Source organism: Camponotus vicinus, unplaced genomic scaffold, assembly GCF_025532165.1.
Source record: "Camponotus vicinus isolate PSW18456_S1 unplaced genomic scaffold, iyCamVici1.0 SCAF_9, whole genome shotgun sequence".
In the NCBI taxonomy this organism is placed as follows: Eukaryota; Metazoa; Arthropoda; class Insecta; order Hymenoptera; family Formicidae; genus Camponotus; species Camponotus vicinus.
Genome location: NW_028141981.1, coordinates 5,583,131 through 5,603,232, shown reverse-complemented (window position 1 = coordinate 5,603,232; position 20,102 = coordinate 5,583,131). Strand labels below are relative to the sequence as shown.

Genomic DNA, 20,102 nt, shown 5'->3' with positions numbered 1-20,102 from the left:
AATATTTGGCCGAATTTTTGAAATAAGTGTTGATTGCTAAAATAAATGTCTTTAGCTAGCGAATATCTTAATCTTGATATCGAATATCTTTTCTCATGTGAAACTTGCTATTATATGAGAATCGCAAATGAATATTCGATTAAATACTATTGATATTTTTTGTATATAATAGAAAGAACCGCATTTATTTTCGTCAAGTTTATCATCGCAATATTATTATAATTTCGTTCCATGTTACCGTTTACCGTTGATCTATTCTCGCTTCTTTCTGACATTTGTCCTCTCTCGATTTCTCGAACTAATCGTGATGGAGCGTATTACGAATCCCCTGTACTATATAAAACAGAAACGAGAACAATACTCGAGTCGAAGCTTGAAGGAAAATGCTGATACTCGCAGAACTGAGCCGTTCATTATGTTCATCAAAGTCTCTCGACGTTCCACTTCGGCAATACCAAGTATACCGAGGAGGTATATATGTACATGCGTGTGTATGTACATGTACTTATACGTGCATCTCTCTACCTCCTCTTCTTTGCTAGTATGCTCGTAAGAAGCCTTCTAAGCTGTCTCGGAGTGCCTTCTTAAGATCGGTAGTTGGAGAAATTTCTACGCGTAGGTAGGTATGCCGAAGTAATCCTTTAGATATTTCCCTGACGTAATGCCTGGTTGTCCGGATATTCGATGGAAGAGAGCGGAGCTCTTCGTATCGGCACGTAGCGGTATTAGAACTTCGTTGAATTTGCGGCGGTAATAGTTGCTGCTAGAAAAAGTTCTCGTTCGGAGATATGTTTCTCTCTGTGTATTACATATCTTTATTTTTAATATAAAAATTTATATTTTAATTTAAAAAAAACTTAAAACGAAAAAAGTATGATTGTACAAGATTAGTAAAAAATTTTGAGTATTTGAGTATATTTTATGTATTATCGGATGTGTGTGTGAGATATTTAAAGACGTACGGATTACACTTATATTTATATGCACACGAGTACAAAATCGAGTAATTTAATATTTGTATGTGTGCTATCTTTAAATCAATTATCTAAAATTAGCTAAATTATTCGATAAAAATTTGACAGCAATAAAACCTGAAAGAAGTATAATACATTTAAATGTAATGAAAAACGTCATTTCGCGCGCGAGGTAGGATTTTTACCTTCGGAGCTTCGTGAGTTCGTTTCACGAATGTGGAAAATGGACAGGCGCAATATAGGGAATCAGGAACAAGAGGCGAGAAAGAGCACAAAGGCGAGCGATGGAGGCGGACTATAGCGACTAAGGATTCAATTCTTGCCGAGAACGGACGAAGGAATAACGCGGAATCAATAGAGGTCGGTCTCGCGACTCCGCTCGCTTCTCGTCGCTCCAGCGTTGTCCGCGCGACGCAGTCGAATGCCAAGTTGAACTCGTTGTATTTTCCCGAAAGACGGATTTCGAAATCCTCCCTTGTATCCCGCTCCCCCGCCCTCCCCCGCCATGCTCGGGATTTGCCGCGGCGTCTTCCGGTTCATTCTACGCGCGCGGACAGTATTTTTCTTTTCTCTATCGCTTCCCCGTGTCTCCTCTCGTTCTATTCCCTCGAGCTTGAGCGACCTCGTCGCATTGAATGCGAGCCGTCGGAAGGGTGCGAGGAATTACTTACGTTTCATCGCGAACATTGCGGTTTCTCCGAACGAGCTTTGCCTGCGGCAGCTTTCGCTTCTCTTTACCTATCGCATCCCCTATTTCTCCCCTTCGATAAATGATAATAGCATTCAATCAATCTAGAGGATATCCGTGAAAGATATCCATAGACTTCAGTTTTAAGCTTATTGCCATCTGGAGTTTGACGTTAATTTATTTTCAACATTCGACATGTCAACAAACAGATCGCAATAAATCCTAGATTGAAAATATCAAACTATTACATTGATCCGTTTCGTCTATCGGTGTGATATCGAAGCGATGTTATTTTATTTGTCATATTCTGCTATCTCGCTATACAATTCTTGGAGAGAGTTTGTTTATTTTTTAACGTAAGTTAAATGTTTGTTTGTATACATTTCATCGAACGCCGGACGCTATTCCCTCGGTTGCTAAAATCCGTAAATTCGCATACGGAAGTAAACGAACCGTGCGATACTATCTCATGCGCGAAATCGCGAAGTCTTTGCCCCAGTTCCTGTTTTTCGCCGGAAGCTGCCGCTGTCTCCGTCCCAAATACACTGTGCGCGATCGAGAGAGAATTCCTTCTTTACTTTGGTAAACCGGCTGGCTTTTTCGTCGGATTTGCATCGCCGATATGGAAAAGGGGGAACGCCTAGAATATTACATCGTATCCGATAAAGCACGTATTGGTAATTTAACGTAACCGTAATATTGTTCGAGCGCGATATTCCGTCGAGGCTTCTCATATATATCATATTACGAGTTCGCGAGCTAAAGAAGAAGAGGAACAATAATAATAGGCAGCCCGTGTAATAATGGCGCCGCGAGCAAAGATTTTACGGAAGAGATCTTTCGGTTGCATTCACCGTCTGAATGGACTTTCAAACTTAATTGAGAACGAGAAAAAGTCGAAGTCTCTCTCCTCACCGTGCTTCATTCTCTAAAAATTGACAGACTACAGTTTCCATCGCCTCTCACCTGCTTTGTCCAGGTAGATTCCCCATTGTAGATTTCTTGAAAAAAATATATATATGTTCTATGTGTGTATGTATATATACATATATATACACACACACATGAAAAAGAATTAATAATAATAAAGATCAGCTAATAAAGATAATATATCAACAGAAAAAAAATTTATTTTTATCGCAGTAATTTATGTCTTCCTATGTGCGTTATATTTAAAATTTAAAAATTGTAGATATGATCGCTAACATTTACTGTTTACTTTTTTTTATTTAGATACAATTTATTAAGCGAAAAAGAAGCATAATTGTGTGTGAAATACAAAGATTTGAAATTATTACATCAAGGCCACATACACAATCAATCCTTGCCTTATATCCCAAAAAAACTTCACATAAAACAATAAAGAAGAATCTAAATTTGGCAAAAAACGCTTAGATGACGTATATTATTGAATGAATTTTATTTTTGCGACGTGAATCGTGAAAACGTGATCTTGAATATGTATAATAACAAACTCAAGGAATGTAAACATTATTTGTTTATGTCTCAATGTCTCAAGTATATAGTTACCGACCATTGGAAGTGTAGTAGTGTATACAACAGATCTGAAATTCTATTTAGTTGATCGTGAACCTTTGACCGAGACGGAACCAAGTGAAAGATGAAACTCATATACTGCGATTTTATAATATTGTAAGAGGTATATTCTCTCTCTATATCTTTTACATATGTGTTATTGTATATTTTATAATACGCATATACGCATGCGTGTGCTTAACAATTCAAACAATAATATTGGCCTAGAATATGGGTGTTTTTCACAGTGTAACACAGTGAATCAATCTTGAATTTCATCCTTGTTTACATTCAACACGAACAAGGATGAAGTGATATATTGTGTCCTCTGTGTCGCTTGCTGAAAAACACCCTGTATGTATTTTATTAATTTTTGTAATATAACAAAGATATTGATATTATTCTTTTGATTAATTTTATTCTCTCAATTAAATTTGTAAATTTTACAGCAAAAGAAATTGTATAATGTACGGTTAAGTTATGAAAATAATTTATTCTATCAAGTACTTTTTGTAAGTACGAAGTAGTACTAAGAAATTGAACTTGGTTAAAATTGTACAAGTAGATTGCTTAGTCGAAAAACAAAAGATACACAGACACTTTGTCACTTTTCTATCGCATCCCCGAAAAACTAACGTATTTCCAGAACGATAACTTCGTCGATTTCTTCGATATCGAACAGGGTACCATTGTACGCTTCTCGGTGTATTTCTGTTATCGAAGTAAATCCACGTAGTCCCTTTGCTGAGTTGGAGCACCGCCGCGCGAAATAAGGAACGGAAGCGCTTACACCTCGAAAGGAATTCTCTTCGAGAGCTTTTCTTCGAACGCGGAGGGAGGTATATACCGGCCGTTTCTTCTTCGTCCGAAAGGGATTTGCGAGGACATCGGAACTAAGAGACAAAGACTTTGCCTTCCCCTCTGCTTGTAACGCCATCGAGAGCTTTATTTTTCAGAATGCGTTCGATATTTCGATAATTGCTTCTTTGTAACCCTCGTCATATGAAGGACTTTCTGTTACTAACTTCTATAAGAAGAGAAAAAGAATAAAGTAAAGCAAATAGATTTCTTTGTCGATAATCTTCAAAGTTTAAATCGAAAATTGCATATTTTATATAACATTTCATATAATATAAAAAGCACACTTATAATGGTATAATACATATATTTATAATTTTTATAAAATGTCAGTACTGAGATGAACTGACTTGTTAAATAATTGGGAGTTAAAGATGATTAATACTCCAATTTGGATAATGAGAGGATAAAAGAAACGAATTTGAAAATGAGCAAAAATAGGCTTTCTTGTTAATAATCTTATTAGGCTATCGAAGATTAGACAGAATTAATCGAGAGTTGATAATTAAATTTAATTTTCATAATTGCATAATTTTCATAATTTTAATTTAGATAAATTTCTACTCGTTGATATGGGTCTTTACCAGATCCAATATACACACAATTAAAGTTTTTATAGAAATTCTCGTTGTTGAATGCAAGATTTATAATTAATGACAATTTTTTCACTGTTACATTACCGTTAATATAAGACGATAAACGTGCGAAAAAAACGTGTTTTGTTGCAATTTTGAAAAATAAAATCTTTGTTGTGAAATCACGGAATTTCGAACGGTGATCTTGAATATTTTTACAAGCTTGTTACGATGGACTATATTTTCTGGTTTCATATTGATTAAATAAAAACACGACAGAGAGAGAAAGCGATAGCGATGATAACTGGGAATGCAGCTGTGCTACGCACAAACTTCGAAACAATACATTGCTGTAACATTCTATATTACTATTGTTTGTTATTCAAGTAACCGAGAGATAGAAGTATCTATCTCTCGGTCAGATACTTCTATTTTTATAAATCAAATAAAATTATTAACTTTTTTTATTTGTATGTATCATTACATATATAATATCTTCATTTTTTATAATATTGATGAAATAATCGTTCCAATCGGATTTGTTAATTAATTAACGAAAGCGATTGTCTAGAACAATAAGATATGATAATAATAATTACTATCTATACATTTACTCTTTTCTCCCTTTTTTGCGTTCTTCCAAAAAAAAGGAAGAACGATGCACGTGCATTCGACACGTTCCAGGTGTTCCTGATTATCTCTGAAAAAGGAAACTCTGGGAACTCTCGGAACGGGTCACCTTAAAAGTTCGACAAATTAGCTTTTACAAATTAAACCCTCCCCACGGTCCCAACTTTACCGGCGGAATTTAAGGGAATCCGTTCGTATATCGATAGACTATAAAACTTCGTCGGATAGAAGTGCCCCCGCATCTCCTGGAAAATTTACTGGAAACGATATCCCTTCCATTGGACTCGCCGTACGACTTCTTCGCGCAATCCACTGCAGGAGAGGTTTCCATCGCGAGGAATGTCCACGTTCTCGGGATCTCGTTAAAGTTTCAAGGAATAAAAGAGGCGGCTCCTTTCCAGTGCAATGAAGAAATTTAACGTGTTCCAGATAATAGTTACGTGTACTAAAAATAGAGTAATTAATTTTGAGTTGCAATTAATCTTAAACTTAGATTTTAATGATTGAAATGGCATAGAATAATAGAATAATGATTGAAATATGCATAGAATAATAGTTTTATTATATTAGACAAATGAGATCGTGCTTTTTATATTACACGCATGCACTTCTGTACATAATTATAAAAAAAATAGAAACTCTGTTACAAGCGATTACAAGCAGAAGTAATCCTGTCTTTAATCGAAATATCGGACGTGCGCTGTTATTTTGCTCATCGGATCGATTGATAGCTCTGATTGCAATTACAACCATTAACGAACGATTACAAAGTCGCGTCAATAGGATCATGAATCTTATCGAAAACGCGATCGCGTAATCCAGCATCGCAAAATTGCGCAACTTGTTGCATATCGGACGCATCGTCGGATTTACACGTTTTTTTCTAACGTTTCTTGATAACGTACGTAGAGAACAGCCATACCCCATTTCCAGAACGTATCCCGGGCAAGGAAGAAACCTTCCGAGTGGTTCTACACGAGCGCGTTAAGCGCACGTTTTGCCCTGTCGATGTCGACCGGAATATCGGGCAAATGGAGCAGATAAGTCTTTAAGCGACGGACTGGCGGGTGTAAGGGCAGCACATTGGGGATGAGTTTAGATGTTTGTTCCAGATAAAACGCGAAGGGAATCGTGTCCTCCGACGGTATATGAGATTTCCGTCCGTTAGGATAGATCGCCGATATAGATAGGCGGCATAATCGGGTCGACATAATTTTGGTCGGGCACTAAAGAGCAGGTGTATGATCAGATCTCTGCGTCCATCGAACATCCGCGAATGTTATATAGCGTGTCGCCCGAAACGTTCTTATGATTAATGCGGAATGGGAGAGGAATTCGAATGGGAACGCGTGGTATACTAGAGGGATAATTCAACCTCGGTAATATTTCCTGTGACCGAAATGTTACAGTCGATTTATATTCTGGTTTAAATGCCTGCGCACGCGAATGATTCTCCGGCGAAATAGATGATGGATCGGAAAAGTTAAATGTGTGCGAAATAAAATTAAATATATTGCAAACGCATAAATGTATATAATATAAATTATATTGCAAAATTGTTTTTAGCATAAGCTTCTAATTTGATAAAAGAAAAATATTCTAAGAGATAAATTTATATTAATTAATCTCTTATATTAATTAAGATTGTTATCTTACAATATATTTTATATATTTTTCACGAAGAAATGTAAACAGTGTAGAATAAAGTGGGTCAGTTCTCTTAGAAATTAACGAATAAATTTTGTTTTAATTGCAGGAACGGGCACATGCTGACGCATCGAAATAAGAAGCCGTACGAGTGCAAAGCCGAAGGATGCGGCAAGTCTTATTGCGACGCGAGGAGCCTGAGAAGACATACGGAGAATCATCATGCTGGCAGCAAAGTTAATGAGAGCGTCAGTCCCAGCAGTCCCACGACCGGGCCTCATACGCCTAACACCCCCGGAAGTAATCCCAGCACACCGAGCACGCCCGGTGCAACGTCCACGACGAATGGACACGGACATGCAGCTTTGAAGCAGCTACTCGCCACTGAACCCGCGCAAACGCAACAACAAAAGGTAAGTAAACCGTTCTTCGATCGTTCTCATCAGTCGTTGATTCTCTGACCAATTTTGAGTCGAAAAAGTATTTATTATTTAATATTTTAAATTTTATCATTAAATAATTTACGTGAAATATAAATATAATTTTTTTACGTGAAATATAAAACTTTTAATTTTTCTCGAAACGCAGTTACGATCTGTTGCATTTTGTAATTACTTAATTATATCTATATTTTGCAATTACTTAATTATATCTGTTATATCGAGCTAGTAAGCCAGTGACGGTCTAGTTTTTAATTTGTTTCGCGACACGAGACGAGGGATTTAAACCTTTCGTTCTTATTGTTTCTCTTGATTCGCTAGCTCAATGCTGGCCGCGCTGTATATTTCACGATTGAATTTTCTCGAAATTGGTCTGGAATTGCTGCGTCTGATGGGTTTAAGGGCTTACAGAGCGAACCTTTCAAAGAGTCAGTCAATGTGCGTCGGACGCGAGTCCGCAAAGACGTAAGAGGATTAGGCAGCTTTTTCGCGATTGCCAGGCATGTCGCGCGACTTCTAACTAGAACGCCATTAATTTCTGTATCGTCTTTATCATTTAATTTGTCGATCTCTTCGGTCGGATTTGCTCCGTTCGAGCTTGTTACGCGCTGGTTTCCGAAGCAGAGACCACAAAATAAAATTTTCAGAATCAAGATGATAATTCCTCTGATGATAATTACTCACGAAGATCGTTAATTAAAATTTGAGCCACAAGTTAGCCAGGTTGTTGAGTGATATGGAGCGGAAAGTTTCGACCTCTTTCTCGAAAGCATCTCTCCTTCCTTTTATCTTTCCGCTGCGGATTTAATTTTATAGCTTACTAGCTTTCGGTAACTTTTATTACCTGCAATGTTCCCGTCTACCGAATGTAATGCACGGTGATAACGAACTTCAGATTACTATCTCGCCAATTACTACGATCATTACTCGGACCTCGCGGTAGTTTAACTTCTTTGCAACTCCGATGAGCTTAATTTTCATCGGCCGCAAAGGTTGAATGGAGTTGCTTCTTTTGACTCTTACTGGTGTATAAATTATATCTGGAGAGCCTCTTCAAAGTAGCTATCTTGCATCAGTGAACAAATTATTTTTCCTTTATGTAAAAAGATACAGTTCAACGAAAAATAATATAGAAAATTCTAAATCATTACGCTCAACATTCAATATATTTTATGACAAAACATATTTTTTATACGCGATTATTTCGCTCGATAATTGATTGTTAGTACTCTATTCGTTTTCCGGATGGTGCTATGCTATTCTGAACGCGATAAAACGCAGACGCGATCGTTACATCACGTCTGTAAATGTCACATTCGTGCGCAGCGACGTGGCTTTTAAACGCCGTCGAAAGAAAGTCGTTAGTCCCAATTCGAGCCGTCGCAATTAAAGGACGCGAACCGGAAACCTCGCGCCCCGTCAGAAAAGCTTTTCTTACTTAGCTCGATCCTTCTTCCTCTCATTCTTGGCCGTCTTTACCATCGTTCCGCCGATTCGACCGGCACGTAGGTTAGTAGCTGGCTGGCAAAGTTTATTGGCTGCGACCCTTGACCACGTAGAGGTGGCTGCACCCTAGCGAATCATTGTCGGGCGATAAAAGGGCGCGCGAGAAAACGAACCGTCCGTGAGAAATCGGAAGGAAAGCCCCAAAAGTGAGGCCGCCCTTCGTCTTTTCCTGCCTTGCCCTTCACCCTTCTACGGCGCTCTGTCAGAGCTGGTGGAAATTAGTTCTCGGCCGTAGAGTACGGAATTATTGCCGCTTTCAAAGTCGCTCGTTGCGCTTACATTTGAAGGCAAGTGAGAGATGCGAAGAGAAAAGCGCCCGCATTCAAGGTGTATAAGGAGAGGAAGAGGGAAACAAAGAGAGCAAGAAAGAGAATAGCTTTACCAATATATATGTCTGAACGATGTGCTTCCGTTGCGTTGCGCGAAGAAGGTAGGAGGGTAGTTAAAGTGAGAACTACGAATCTACGATATTGAGTTAGAAGTAAGGCGGGCCGGCATTGAAGTGGGGGCTAATAAAATTTGATGACCGGGAACTTCGTAATGAGAATGAGACGCGGAAAGGAGGTAAAATCGAGGAAGAGGCAGAGAGAAAGACGGAAGCGGTCGACTATGAAAACTTCTCAGACGTAGCGGCCTCGCGATTTATGATATTTCATCGGACAGCCACGGAGTCCGGAGAGTAATCTTTTGTAGTCATTAATTTTCTTTCGCTACGTCTCGTCGTAAGTTGCAGCTACCTTTGTCGGAAATGGCGCAGCTGCGGATATTTATGAATTTGCTTCCGACACGTGAAATTTAATCAACGCCGCAGATGCCGCGTTAATTACTCATCGTAGCGTTATTGCGTGTTAGATATATCTGCATGCGTATTCTCCGCGACGTCAATCCTTGAACGCGCCCGAAATGCTTGTAGCGAATGTATTTCAGATCTTCAAATCTCGTGAAAATTTAATTATTTATTAATTAAGTTTTTTTTTTAAATTCAAGAATGTCTTAGATAATTCTCGGCCGTAAATTTTATTTACGATAATATTTTCGACAAGATTGAAATTGAAAAATTGCATATTATTAAATTGTATATTGCGTTTTTTTATTTAATTTGCTTAGTAAATATGTATTTTAACTTTGATCTCTACATTTAATATAAATGAAATCGATCTAGTTAAAAAAAATTAATCGATACTGAATCGATATGATAGCAGAACTTTGAAAAAGGTATTATTGGTTGCGAAATGTTGCATCGTAAGATTGCGCATCGAACCGAGGAGTCACCCGTGCCTCCCCGACGGTCTCGAACTTACGCCTCGTTCGAGTCGGTAACTTCGCGTACGTGCCGCGTTTAGGATTCCGCCGAGGGTGCCCGCCATAAACTCGTCAGGGCACAATCGCGCGTGCGAAAGTAGAACCACGAAGCGCGAGAAGTAGGAAAATACGAGAGTGGAGGAACGCGTGTGGCAGACGAGAGAGGCAGGAGGAAGGGGAGGACAAGAACGAGGGAGAGAAAGAGGGAAATGAAAGAGGTTGGCAGATGAGGGTTTATATACTGGCATGCAGGAGAGAGAAAGAGAGAGAGAGAGACGAGAGGCAACTACGAGAGGCAAAGAGTGGCTTTCCGATGCGCGAGCAAGCTCGCGATTTTCCCGTCACGTAGAGATGCGAGCCCGACTAGACGACGACGACGACGACGATCAAATTTGTTCGGGAATTCGAAATCGCTGGGACGGAACGATGGGTTGGGAATAAAGTGTATGCTGCAGCCGAGTGTGTTCGCGTCGCGCCCTAGGAACCTTTCAGCAGGTTCGCCGCAAGCGAGCGATGGAAGAGGAAGAGTGATTCGACATCAAAAGGTGTCTATCGGTCGTTCAACCGACTTCGATTCGCGCTTGCCGGGTCGCGTCTGGAAATCACGGTTATCGCCCCGGAAAATCACTATCTTGCTCCGGAGCTTGCATTAAGTCGAGGGACGCGGCTGAAGGAACGGCCTTTCTTCTTCTAGATATAACGTAAAGTCTCATTGTTTAATCCTGTGCTTCACGCGAGCCTCGGAAATTGCTAGCGCAGATACGATCATCTCGTTGTTTCGAATTAACACGATATATCGTAGAATTAATTTATAGCGGAAGTAATTTAAAAATTCGATGTGTTGAGATTTTCCTCGTCAAAATTTAAAGCGATGTAATCGCTGCAATATTAATATTATTGCGATATAAATCTCTACGAATGTGCTGACATTTACATCACCGATTGCATGCAACCATATCCATTTTTTGAAAAATATTAAGTTAAATAGAAAAACGATTTATCTTACTCGTTTATCATTGGGAATTGAAAAATTGAATCCGCGCGCAACTAGTCTTGCATAACGTGACAAAAATGTCGATTTCGCAGATTTATTTTATACTTTTTTTTTTCATCCCATCAAAATATGAACGTATGCGAAAGAGTACTCATCCGTACATTCGTGGCCAATTACGAGGCACACTGCCATCGGCGTGATTTTCAGTTGTGCAAATATTTGCTCCTGTGAGAATTACGGAATTTAATCTTGATGATATCGTTCTCGCGAATTTTCCGACGGATCTTTGACGAGCGTAATGACGTCAAAGAATCGTGGAATTTCAAATCTCATACGAAATATTCCCGGTAATACGCGCTTGCTATTACAACGAAATACCATGGAAAAGGATTTCGTATAACTGCGTACAGTTAATGTACATGTCCGCTGCACCCGCTTGATTCGAGAACGCAGCGCCATTTCAGAAAGCCATTTGGTATGCGGTATATTCAAAAGCCATTTTTTACAATATATTTTGAAATAAACACTGCATAGATTTAACATTCTATGAATACTTCAGCGGATATTAATAACATAAAAGGCTTTCATATTTGAGCCTTGTGTATAAAATGTGAAAACCTATTGCATGTATTTTTGCGTATAACAGTACACAACAGAACATGTCTCTTTTCAACGAAAGATTAATTTTTTTGAAAATATTTTCATTCGTAGCTTCCCTTTTTTTATTCATTTTAAACAAATATTCTTATCTTCGATTAATGCGAAATATTTATCAAATGTTTGTTCGACGTATTTATTCAATTTGTCATATATTTTAAGCTGTCCGTACAAAAAGAGTTATCCAATCATTCTCTTAGTAAAAACTAGGTCAAACAACTGCGAAAGACTAAATCTCGAAGATTGATTTACGAGCATCTTTGAATCGATTTATGCGACTTTGGAGCTGCGGTTCTAATTAATTGCGCGTCGCCGATATAGTATTTCAAGTTGAAAACAAGTTTCCCTCTCTCTCTGTCTCTCTTTACAACGGTATTCGATTTTAATTATTATGGAATTTCACATTATGCGGAACGCATGCAACGAATTTCGTGCATCCGTGATTGTTGCATCGTGCATGCAAACCAATATGCATTTACGATACTCGATAAAGTTAGTTTCTTGTCGACGCGGCTAAATGAGGAAAAAAGGTCTTCAACTTTGAAAATAATTCGATTTTTGTGCCGATTCGATTCTCATTTAATGTCAGCACAATCAATTCTATTGTGGCACGAATCTCACAATTGCTGAAATTACTGAAATGTACTGAAAAGTATTAGATTTGAAGGTTAGAGACAACTGTTATTAAATTCTTGTTTACATATTGGAAATAGTATACGCTATATCGGAGTGATAATCCAGATTTTGCTAAAAAAATACATGTTACATTTCATCGTAACATTTATGATAGACATTATTATAATAAAAGAGATAAACGGTTTTTCGCTTCGAGAGTTTGCTTTTAGAAATTATCAGATCGATATATGGTATGTATATGTATCGTTGGCCCAGTAATAACGAGAAACTTTGTAACATATATTGCCTCGTAGTCCTTTTTGGTTGGACTATTTCATGTTTAATTGGCCTCGTCAGAACTTTAATATTTAGAACCATGGTACGAAGTTTTTAAATTATTAAGCTAACACCGGATATTTCGTCCGACGTACAATATTTATACACCGCTTTCCTGCTTTCGAACTTTTCTAGTAGTTTCATTTAGTTAATCTTCCTCTACCGGCGATATTTCTGTCTCTACTTCTACTTTGATAATATTAATTATTATGTAATTATATACTTCGAACGCTACAAAACACGCCAAATATTTAGCATATTATTAATAACAAAAGTAATTATGGTATTAATTATCATTGACTAATTTCTAAATGGAAGGAATAATTAATATTGTTTTTTATTAATTTTTAAATTGATAGAAAAAAATATAATAGCTTAAAATAATTATGAAAAATTATAAGAATGATTCTGAATGTTTACAGCGCCAAAATAAATATTAAAAATTTTAAGAATGATTCTGAATGTTTACAGAGCCATATGACCATCATACGATATAAATTTTGATATCATTTTCTTTTTTTCTCTCTTTATAATAAAACGATGAAATATGAATACAAATTTTTAAATAGACGATAAATATATTCTTGATTTAGAAACATTTAATTTTAAGAGAGGAAATCGTATCTTTTTTTAAATGAAATTTTGTTTTCACATCCAATCGTTTTCCCCGATTAATTTCTTATAATTCTTAACCTTTTCATTTGAGTCATTGAATTTCCAGACGAAATCGTCGGTTCGTACTTTCTTTTCTAAGAGAGAATATATCATGCCTTTGCAATCTTAGCGGAATTACGAGCGTAATATCCCTTACTTTGCTTTAGTACTCTGACTGATTTATATCTGGGCTCTTTTACTGAATGAAGTCGACACAAATGACCGTCACGCGAACGTTCTTATCTGCAATGTCCGGCATAATAAACGAATACGCAAGATTCTTTTAAATTGTCAAGGCCACTCGGATCCAAATTAAATGCTATATAAACGGCTCTTTCATATTCAAATAAATAAATATATCGTAAATATTTTTGCTCGCGCATCGATAATACAATTTTTAATTCCTGGCAAGGTCCACTGGATAATTTTTCACCTCTTGCGAAAGGGCCATGGTTGGCTGTCTGTGAAAAATAAACGAGCCCTTGCAACTTGGCGCAACGCCGTTCCGAGCCATTAAACTTGCACGCGGTAGCAAGTTTTTCGAAGCTGCGCATGCACTCTTCTCATGCGCGAGAAAGAGAAAGAGAGATCGTTACATCGCTACGGCGATGCACACACATGCGAAACGCTGTGCTGTATATGTCCGTAGAGGCTTTCGATATTCCGGCGCGAGTGCTGCACAGAAAAAGCCTAAGCACTACCGTTATTGATGACCGTCGTGTCGAACGGACCGCGTTGATTTATCGGCCTGAAGGAAAGAAATATTTCTCCGGGGTGCGCAGGAAAGAGGGGAATGGGGGCGGAGATAAGGGGCGACGGAGAACCGCAGGTGATACGCCAAGGCGGAAATTTACGATAATATTTGCCAGAGCCGGACGAGCCGCGAAATGAAATTTCCACGCTGTGGCTTATACCTACCCTACCTCTCGCGGCTCTTTTCTCGCGATCGCGAATTTCGCAATCTCGTGGTAGCGATTTCCAGAAGAATCGCGCTAACGAGATTGAAAATCGTACGCTGTGTATCTCGAAAGCTTAAATTTTCATTCAATTGAAATATTTCAAAATCTAGCAGCTGAGATATCGTAAACACGTAACATGTCGGAGAATTTTTCATGCTAATTACGTAGAAAGTTTATTTGCCCATGGTCATAAAATGTTCTTCCCTGCTAATGATGATAAATATGCACGTTAATGTTTCTCTACATTTTTTGTTAAAGAGATAATTTACGCACATTGTTTTCTTTCTCTAATGATAAATAAAGAACTGCGTTAAAAGAGTATTCATTAAATATGACAATGCAAGAAGGAGAGAATGATATGGGCAAAGCGGACTATGTATTTTGTGCCATTAGACGCGGTAAAGATGAATGTAATTTATTTAAATAGTTTATCTCGACTTCCAGTAGATATGCAATTTAACATGGACACAATATCCGCAGTTTACGCACCGAGTTTTCGATCGACTTGCCGCGAGTTACGACGAGTGTGTGTTTCAACATCGTGAACAAGCGTTTTCTACGACGTACATCTAGCTAAAGTATATTTACTCCGTGCCATGTCCTCTCGAGACAGAGCCTACACTGGCTCCGGAGACGACCGGAGAGATCCTCGACGAGAACTTGTTAACCGTCGACGAGCTTAAGCCACTCGAAGGCTTCGCCTTCCAATTTCTCCTTTACGTTCCTGGCTTCGAACTTACAGTTGTCCCTCTTGTAGTTCCGTTCCCTCGGAAGATTCGGCACAAGCGATAGAGGAGGAAGCCGTTCTTGCCGCGGTATTCATATCGGATAGTCCTTTGATGTATTTATCGCGACCGATGACGCGCTGCGCAAGTAGTAATGCTTCGGTTTAACGGCTGACTTGTGTCTGCGCTTTTCCACTGAATGAAGTGGATTTGGAGATATGTGAACGCTATATTATATTAAATATCATAATAAATATATCGCGCATCTCTTTATATATTATAAATTATTTAATATTTTACAAAAACAAAAGCTAATGTGTGCATTACACAAAGAGAAATTTTATTATTTTTATTTTCGAAGAGAGACAAAGTTATTATTTTTGGCAAATTTAATTAATGATATTAATGTTTGTTTTAACTCAACTGTATATGACAAACTTGGAAATTGAGTGATTTATGAAAATGCATTAGATTATGCATTTCTTATCGAAACATAATGGATCTATAAATGAGAAAGATTATACAATACGAAATCGATATTTAATTGAAAAAAATAGACGTATCGTTTTTATATATGTATATTTTTCTGCAGATGATCTAAGAAAAGAGTCTGCTTATAGCCTTTACGGAAAAACGCGACCCTTTACAAATTTATTTCGAGCAGCTTGATGATGCGCACGCTTCAAGTAGACGATAAAAAGTAGCTGACTTGAAGCGTCAAAACTTGGAGGGTATACACGATCGTAGTAAAAGTCCACGTAATGATATATGGCGGTTCCGCACATCGTTGCGCCGATAAGGCGTTTCGATGAAAATTGCATCAGTAAACGATAAAATTCTGTATACCGATGTGAGAGGTTTTTTGAGTATCCATCATACGGAGAGCCGCGTCGGTTAGGTAAAAGTGTATCTCGACGGAAATTGGATCGTCGCCGCCCGACGTGTGTCCAACAAAGATTGTCTTTCGTGGTCGGAGGTCATTTTCCGTTGTTATTCTTCGTTTTCGCGCAAGTAGTTTCTCCTTATCCGCGCAAGCTACGTCGTACCCTGGCACATCGACGTCGTAAAAACACGTTGGGATAGTTTCTGCATCTGCTTTCGGAAATAAACGAACATTTGACAGATGAACGCCGTTAGCGCGACGCGTTCGGAAAATCGTTTTAATGACTTCGTGGAATGAGACTAGTTCCGCGTCGTAATAACGTCTCCCCTTTCATGCTCGCGACCATTATATACCGAGAGAGATTTATCATCTTCAATTCTTTTAAATGTACGTTCTCGGCGCGCGCACGAAATGTGTGTTCCGCTGCACGTAGAATATCATTTTCAAAAATGATGGCACGCGCTCTTCTCGGGACGCCCCGAGGAAAATTGAATCATATTTTCTTCAGCGCGCTAAACTTCTAAGTCACGTAGCACCGTCTGAGTTTCGAGTTTGGACCCTCTGGCCCTTTTCATCCCGTTCTCTAGCGGCGTCGACGTTGCGCGATTTACAAAGTCGCTCACGTAGCCTGCAGTTTTTAAAATAATTAACTTGTTCTCATAATTTTAATCTCTACGTATATATTGTTTGCGCAAAAAAATTACTATCTCTTACAACGCTTTGCGTGGTTATCGAGCATTTGCATGATGTGTTGCGCAATTCTATCTTTTCCTTCTATCGTTACGATTGACATTTTCTTTCGTCGTGACACTATCATGTATTTCATGTTCAGAATTCGAAATCAAATCCGGGCGGACATGGGTATTCGTTCCCCCTCTGTTAATCATCCCAACGATCTCTGCTGGCATCATGTCCGTTCATCCGCTGATCGCGACGTGTCCGTTACAAATCAAAGTCAACAGGACTAGGACGAATGCGCCAATGTCGAATGAGACGGCGCGAGAAGACGCGACGTAAACAGAGATGACATATATATTTGTACGGGGTGTATGAGATGCATGCGCGCGCACGACGCAACACGGCAGCGTGTTTCATGTTCAAGTGGACCCAGGGTGAGCGCGTTCATTTGATATACAGCTAATTAGAGATCGAAATCTCGACTCGTCAGAGTGCCCGTCTCTCGCTTTGAAACGGGTCGCAGTCCGGGCCGCTTCTCGTGTCCGCGAGGTTAATATCGTGCAGACGAATGTATGCGTGGGCAGATGCATCGCGATCGTCCGACAATGAAAGACGGAGAGATTTCGTTCGTAGTGGAAAATTATTCGCATCACGTTTAGAAGAGAAATATTAACATCGAGAAATCTCTTTTGTCCGAGAAATCTCTTCTTTAATGCAATCGCGATGTACTTATCATAAATATATCATCTATCTATCTATTGTAAATATATTAATTTTTATTTATTTTTATCAATTAAATTCTTTTACCGACAATTAATTCTCAGTTAGTTGCGATATCATTTCTCCCATTCTCATTTTTTAACAAAACTATGCTTATATGCTTAATTTAAAGCATGCATAAGAAATCTGAGAAGGGAAATCTGCACACATCCAATTGGTACATTTAATTGGAGATCGAAATCTCAGTTTGCGCGCTTAGTCCCTCGTGGAACATAGTAACAATTAGTAAACGAATAAAAGCGCTGTAATATGTTTATATCAAATTCGGAACTGTATTATAAATTTGTACATTTGTACGTCGAAAATGTAAAATATTTAATGTTCTCTGAAGTTAAAATGAAATGCGAACTGGACTCACATTTGCAAATACTGTTCAAATTGCAAACTGCCGCGGTAAGTTAGTTTAGTATAGGTAATAATAACAATAACAATAACGGAACAACTAATTTTACTTGTTAAAATGATCCTACGTAGGAAACAACAACAATTCTACGTTAAACATAATTTTCTTTCGTGTAAGTAATAATGAAAAATATTGCAGTGGTTGTTACTTTACGTATTTTATTCTATTTTTCAATTCGCGCATATATCAATACTTTAATAAATATTGCTCTCTCTTTACGTGTATTTTTAAATATTAAAGAAATATCTTTCAAATTAACTCGAATTTCTAATATAGAACGAGAATTCTCTCTAACAATTCTAAATGCGTCATTCATGCGCAATCATGATAATCTTCTTTGCGCACACACCCACGCATTCAGTGGAAGGCAGAATCGGATGATTGTGTTCAGCGTTCACCCTTCAACTTGATATACAGCTAATTGGAGATCTGAATCTCGGAGCATAGATCGTATCCCGGGGCGTAAGAGGAACGCGTAGATGTACAAAACGTTTTGCGGCATCGTGCGCAGCGTTTCTCAATTTTATCGAGTGTCTATATCAAAGATCGTTGTACGCTATTTATGTAGATCTTTTGAAATACGTATAAACATGGAAAATATGAACGATTCATAATTTTTTCTTATATACCTAAGATCTTCTACTCCAAAGCACTTATGTCACAATACTAAACAAAAAGAGTAATGTATGTTACTTTAACAAAAATTGTACCGAGTTTAGATGGTATCATTATGAATCTTTCTAGGAAGCTCTTGTAGATTGAACGAGAGTCGATATCGATCGTTGAAGCATTAAGTTGAGAAACCCTGATGTATAGCACGTCGGTGCGCTTCTGGATTTGCGTCTACGTGGGAGCGAGCACCTGCACTCTCACGTAAAACACGTCTCCGCGATCCCTTCGACAAAAGAGACGAGGAAGACGAGGTGGGGAAAATGGAAAGGATCCATGGCACTAGTCTGGCAAACTATAACTAAACTCCGCGGTACATAAATGCTGCTCTATAAATTATAAAATATCACACCCGTTGTGTGGAACCGGACGCGCCATTCCGATGTCGCGTCTAAGTAATATATTATATTTCTGCTTATGTCACAAGACTACTGTCTGCACCTATACATCGTCGCGTGTTTTCTCCTGACACATCACTGCCATCGTTCCTTCTCCACAGAATGGTCCATAAAGTTTGCGAACTCGTCACATCGCGACGCAAATCGTCGTATCGGATTATGATCGCTATCATAATGTCGCGTACTAAACTTGAGAGAATGCCAAATATCAACGATATTAAAATCTCTTGTAGGGCAATTTTGCAACGCAAAAAGTTGATAAAAAATGATGAGAAACATTTTTTTATGTATAATATAAATCCAAATATACTAGATAGTGTTGTTAATCCGTAAAGAGTTAAATACGAATTAATATCAATAAAAGAATTTTATTTCTATTTCGATGCTAGAAAGAAAGCGAATCTTTAAACGAAAAATCAAGCGATGAGTTTTCACTCGAAGAGAAGAAAAAATCGAGAGGATATTCGTTTCATTCTCGGTTGTAAAAAGATCTTGGATCGATCGCCGTCGAAATTAATCCTGCGCTAGAATCCATATTTTTCATCTTCCACCGACAAAATGTCGAAATTAAATTAATTAAGCGTACTGTTCGTAATCCTATCACATGTACATGTGCTCTTCTCTTTTTTCTCTTTAAATAAAACAAGGGATCTCGCCTCATCACAGATACTGCACTTCGTTAAATTAACGAGTCTACGACATAAACGAGTTGACGTATACTTTATATGGCGTGTTTCAAGCCGACATATCATATCCTGCTGTCATTTGAATCAAAAGCAATTGATATAAATATTTTATAATAGAGAGTTATGCACAATTAAGTCGATTATATAGCTCAAAATTACCTGATTAATCTACCCCTACTTTCTAATGTCGTCTTTTTCGATAAAATTTTCCAAAAAGAGATTATACATGCATAAAGAGGAAGCGCGCTCCCGATTTTTTGCGATTAGATCGCGCGAAACGAAAGGTCGATGCAGTCGCTAATTGATTCGGCGTTTAATCGTGTTCCGGATGAGTTGAGCGGAATCCATCGCGCGATCCATCGTGAATCAGTTTTGCGGTTACGAGTTTCGCTCGCCGTTGTCGTCCCAGATATCGCAGTCGGTGATTTTATTATCTTCGCCGGCGAGGGAACGAATAAAGTTAGAAAATCGCGCGGCGACTACCCGGGGTGGGAGAGGAAGAGAAAAGG

At 38.3% G+C, this 20,102-nt stretch overlaps 1 protein-coding gene across 7 annotated transcripts in view; it reads left to right on the top strand.

The window, feature by feature from the left end:
* LOC145976494 (uncharacterized) overlaps positions 1 to 20,102 on the top strand; it is a 304,704-nt gene that overhangs the window by 223,694 nt on the left and 60,908 nt on the right. For all 7 annotated transcript variants that reach the window (XM_083107612.1, XM_083107608.1, XM_083107607.1 and 4 more), the window contains one exon: positions 7,018 to 7,321. In XM_083107612.1, the coding sequence (XP_082963738.1) occupies positions 7,018 to 7,321 (304 nt within the window). The remainder of the gene's footprint in view (positions 1 to 7,017; positions 7,322 to 20,102) is intronic.